The sequence below is a fragment of the Anthonomus grandis genome, chromosome 12 (genome assembly GCF_022605725.1).
Source record: "Anthonomus grandis grandis chromosome 12, icAntGran1.3, whole genome shotgun sequence".
Taxonomy (NCBI): Eukaryota; Metazoa; Arthropoda; class Insecta; order Coleoptera; family Curculionidae; genus Anthonomus; species Anthonomus grandis.
In genome coordinates this window covers 18,628,788-18,633,957 of record NC_065557.1, presented here as the reverse complement: position 1 = coordinate 18,633,957, position 5,170 = coordinate 18,628,788, and the positions used below count along the sequence as shown (strand labels likewise).

The window sequence follows — 5,170 nt, the reverse complement described above, 5'->3', positions numbered from 1 at the left end:
TTATGACAAATATGTCATGGTTATGGAGAAAAACAAATTACTGCTAACAAAGGTCACAGCCCCCTACTTACACTTGTTTTTAAAGGGGCAGGCACAGATTATTACCAAACTTTATTTAAACCGGCTGCAAGGATTTTGAATAATTGATAAAAAAACGATTTTCTCAAAAAACTTTTACACTCTGTATCTAGAAAACGAAGCAAGTTACGACATACGTTTATATAAAAAAAAGTTATTATTTTTGGCTGGTAAATACGCCCTTTGCACTCAATTTTGAATCACCCCGTATATAATAAAAAAATTTTATAGCTCAAACGCTCAAACTCTAAATATTTTATAGAGGTTAGTGCGCCCTCAATAAAATTGGGAGCCACATTTGAGGTGCTTAAAACTCCTGTTAATATGTTTAACTTCTTGGGAAATTGCGTGTGACTCCATATGCCAGTGTGGATTTTCTCGTGCCCAATAACGAAAATTTTGCCTATTTACAGAATCATTTAAAAAAAAACTTGCCTGGGTTTGCATAACATTTATTATTTCGCAGAACTCTATTCTGCGGATGTGATCATTTTCAATAAGCTCATGAATTTAATGACTTTTATATGGATGCCATTCATACCTATGCAAATATATTAGAACATATGATTTACTAACCGACTGATCTGCAGCAACTTGTCGAGTTGATTTATGTGGATTTTCTTGTAAATCGAGCAAAATATCTAATTGTCTGTTTTCTGGAAGTGTGAGACGGTCCAGGTCATATTTGTCTTTAACATGGCCAAAATCTCTAAACTTTTTTTCAATTTTGCTTACTACCAAACGTGTAATAGGCCTCTCCGGGTACTTATTGTTAAACAGATCGCAAACTTCGGCCTGTATTCTAGTCTTGTCGCCATATCCTACCATCATCAACATTTTAATTAAACGCGCCATACTTTTAAAGTTTGCAACTGCACTTGACACTTACGTAAAGAAATACTGTGTAGTGGAATGATTCGCTGGTACTTTAAAATTAAAATATTCACGTTTATTTTACAAAAAAAGAAATTAAAATACAAGAAAAAGTAATGTCTGTGTGCACGGTTCACAGTCGACCGTGTTCTGGCGTTCTTCGCCTAGGCTTGCGGCGGTGCTGTCGACGGGGCGATGCAGGGACGTAATTGACTTACTCTGAACATGCCCCCGGCCTTGGAAGTTCTAGCTGACAATGGGTAGCGGACAGAGTCTTACAACAGCTCGAGTCAGGACTCCATTTATCGTCTTTACGGACGCAGCTCGTGAAACACCATCGTTTCCAGGAATAAGCGTTACGATTCGTCCTAAGCGCCACATTGATGGGGGTAGATGGTAATCTTTGATCAAAACCATCTGATTGACTTGCAGGGTGCCTTGTGATTGCTTCCATCGATTTCTTTGCTGCAACTCACTGAGGTACTCCTTACTCCATCGATGCCAGAAATGTTCGTACGGCTTCTGAAGTAATTGGTAGTTTGATAGTCGGTTTTCCTTAACATCAGGAAGTTTGAGCTCGGGTACTGACATCATGGATCTTCCGATCAAAAAGTGAGCGGGCGTGAGAGGGGTTAGGTCTTCTGGATTGGAAGTAAGGGGGGATAAAGGTCGAGAATTAAGTACTGCTTCTATACGTATTAATATTGTTTGAAAATCAAAGAAAAATAAAACAGAATTTCCCATTATGCGTTTTAAATGATATTTTAGACTTTTCACACCAGCCTCCCAAATCCCGCCAAATGAGGTGAATTAGTAGGTATAAAATGCCAACGAATGTCTATGGTGGCAACTGTGTCGCATATAATTGAATGATTTAATTTAAAAAATTCACTTATTGCTAGCAAGTCCTTATTAGCTTTAATAAAATTTGTACCGTTGTCTGAATAAACCTCAGACGGTTTTCCACGACGCGCAACAAAACGTTTAAAGGCTTGAAGAAAATCATCGGCACTCAATGACAGGACAAGCTCAATATGAATAGCTCGTGTTGAGAAGCACACGAACAGAGCTACCCAACATTTGATAGGCTTACAACCTCTACCAGGTTTATTTTTCATTATAAACGGACCGGCATAATCGACTCCAACGACTGAAAATGGTAATGACGGTTTAACGCGATTTTTAGGTAAATCGCCCATTATTGGTTGGACCGTTTGCCCTGCGTATCTTGCGCATTTAACACAATTTTTGACGGTTTTACGCGCCAAATTTCTGCCGGAAATTGGCCAATAATTATCACGAATTGTCGATAATAATAGTTGGGGACCTGCGTGCATTAATTTTACATGTTCATATTCAAATATAAGTTTTGTCAGCTTATGGGTAGGTGACAATAAAATCGGATGTTTTTTAGAATAATCGAAATCAGAATTTGCTAATCTACCTCCAACCCGCATGAGGTCGTTTTCGTCTAAAAAGGGCCTTAAATTTAAAAGTTTAGACTTTGAAGGTAAAACATTTCCCCTTTTTAAAATATAATAATCTTCCTGAAAGGAACTCTGTTGTGCTAATTTAACTAAAAATATAAAAGCATTATCGATCTCAGAAACTGTTAAACAAGATAAAACCCGATTTTCCGGTCGCGTTTTACATATTTTTATGAATCTAAAAATGTATGCAAAAATTCGCTTTAATGTAGGTAATTTTGAAAATTTCTCGAAGAAAATATTCGTATCTGAAGGGAACATTATAAGATGTACTTTACGTTTCTCAGGCAAATTTGAGGTATCAGTATGGCTAATCGGCCAATGATTTGAATCCTCACAGAGCCATAAGGGACCATGAAACCACATGCGCGATTTTATTAAATGACTAGGCATAAGACCTCGTGATATAATATCAGCAGGGTTATCTGATGTAGGCACATGTCTCCAACAAAATTCCTTTGTCAGAGTTTGAATAGTAGCAACTCGGTTCGCTACGAAAGGTTTTAATAAATTAGGACTGGTTTTTAGCCGCTAAAATGATTGTTGAGTCTGACCAACAACAAATCTTGTCAAAATTTGAATTTAATGAATCAAAGCACTTCTTGAGAAGTTTAGATGCAATTAAGGCAGCGCAAAGTTCGAGTTTGGGCATAGTAAGAGACTTAATCGGTGCTACCTTTGATTTAGCGCACAATAAATTTAAAAAACGTTCGAGTTGAGAATTGACGGATAATAAATATATACAAGCACCGTAACTTGCTTCCGACGCATCTGCAAAAACATGTAACTCTAGAGAAATTGCATCTTTACATGTTACATGTCGCGCTATTACAAAATCATTCAATGCAAACAAATCTTTTGAAAAATCTAACCAACTATTGAGAATCGGTGGGGGTAAAATGTCATCCCATGAAAGATTTTCTGACCAAAGCTTTTGCAATAACACCTTTGCTATTATTATACAAGGACCTAACAAACCTAATGGTTAAAAAATGGTCGCAATTGTAGACAAAATGGTTTGTTTAGTTATATAATTATCATAATTTTGGTTTTGAATGATACGAATTTTATAAGTTAAAATATCGCGGTCGCATCCCCATAAAAGTCCTAAAGTTTTCGATTCCCCTTCCTTATTAACCGAAAACTCGACTACATTTGAATCTGAATGATTGCCTAATAAAACGTTTTTTTTGTTACTTTTCCATTTTCTAAGTTCAAACCCGCGTTTGAATAAAATTTTTGAAATGTTTTCGACAATGTACTTAGCGTCTTCCTCAGAATCCACTGACGCCAAAAGATCATCAACGTACATATTATTTCGAATGATATTTGCTATAATAGGATGCTCGTTTTCGCATTCATCGGCTACTTGATGTAAACAACGAATTGCTAAAAACGATGCAGCTGTTGTACCATAAGTAACTGTATTTAATTCGTAAGTTTTAATAGTTTCGTTTGGTGATGTACGCCATAGAATCCTTTGTAGTTTTCGATCCTCAGGACTTACAAGAACTTGCCTATACATCATTTTTATGTCGCTAGATATAACTATTGATCGCATTCGAAAATCAAGTAAAATGGATAAAAGATCGCGTTGTATAATAGGACCGGTCATTTGGAGGTCATTGAGAGAAATTCCAGTAGACGTAGGGGCAGACGCATTAAAAACTACCCGTAATTTTGTGGATAAATCAGACTGTTTAAACACGCCATGATGGGGCATATAATATTCTACCGAATCGGACAAATCACGATCGTCATCTTCAATAACTGTCATATGACCTAAAGACTCGTATTCCGTTAGAAAATCTGTATATAATTCACGCAATTTTTCGTTTGATATAAGACGCCGCTCAAGCGACAAAAACCGCTTCATGGCAATATTACGTGAATCTCCTAACATTTTCGGCGATTCTTTGAGTGGTAGGGACACCATAATTCTACCATTTTTGGTAACTAATAAGTTATTTATAAAATGCTCTTCGCATGCATTCTCCTCAAGAGACCATACCTTTTGATTATCGACTTCCTCGATTTCCCAAAATTTACGTAACTGATTTTGAACTGACTCGTTTGCAATTAAGTTACATTTCGATTTAATGGGATATTTATTAGAAGGCATTGAAAAGGACCCGGTAACAATCCATCCGAATTTTGTATTTTGAAGCATAGCAGATCGTAAACCTAAATTTATTTGTCCATTACTTAACAAATTCCAGAAAGCATCAGCGCCAATTAAAATGTCAATTTTTTGGGGTATAAAAAATTCGGGATCGGCTAATTGTATATCGCACGGTATATTAAATTGTTCAGTATCGATTAATGTGTCCGGTATATCCGAGGTAATTTTTTCTAATACAAAACACGTTAATTTAAATGAAAAATTGCTATTTATCGATCGTATAAATATTTCGCATTTATAATCTGCATAACATAATTTGTCACTAACGCCTGAAATAACTAATTTATGTTTAATTTTGTTTAAACTTAATTTATTGCAAAGATCTAACGTAATAAAGCTCGATTGTGAGCCGCAATCTAATAAAGCGCGCGAGATTAAAAAATTGGAATCTTCAGTTCGCGAAGTCCTGACCTGTGCGGTCGAAAGAATTGCTTGACTAGCCGTTGCTAACGTGCATCGACTTTGAGTCGCGGCCGATGATTCCGTTTCGGGAGCCGACGTTGACGTCGAAGAAACGTTTAAATTTTGGACTGCGTTCTCGTATTCATAA

General features: G+C 36.4%; 2 protein-coding genes across 2 annotated transcripts; both read right to left on the bottom strand.

Annotated features, from left to right (window-relative positions):
• Nucleotides 1-1,724: 1,724 nt before the first annotated feature.
• LOC126742817 (uncharacterized) lies at nucleotides 1,725-2,408 on the bottom strand. The gene has a single exon (XM_050449620.1). It carries the CDS (start codon nucleotides 2,406-2,408, stop codon nucleotides 1,725-1,727), a length of 684 nt encoding a protein of 227 aa, XP_050305577.1.
• Nucleotides 2,409-3,423: 1,015 nt separating this feature from the next.
• On the bottom strand, nucleotides 3,424-4,608 carry LOC126742816 (uncharacterized). Its single transcript, XM_050449619.1, has one exon. The coding sequence runs from the start codon at nucleotides 4,606-4,608 to the stop codon at nucleotides 3,424-3,426; it is 1,185 nt and encodes a 394-aa protein (XP_050305576.1).
• Nucleotides 4,609-5,170: the final 562 nt, after the last annotated feature.

Coding starts and splice junctions, on each gene's coding strand:
- LOC126742817 (XM_050449620.1), bottom strand. CDS start 2,408: ATGCGGGTTGGAGGTAGATTAGCAAATTCTGATTTCGATTATTCTAAA.
- LOC126742816 (XM_050449619.1), bottom strand. CDS start 4,608: ATGCTTCAAAATACAAAATTCGGATGGATTGTTACCGGGTCCTTTTCA.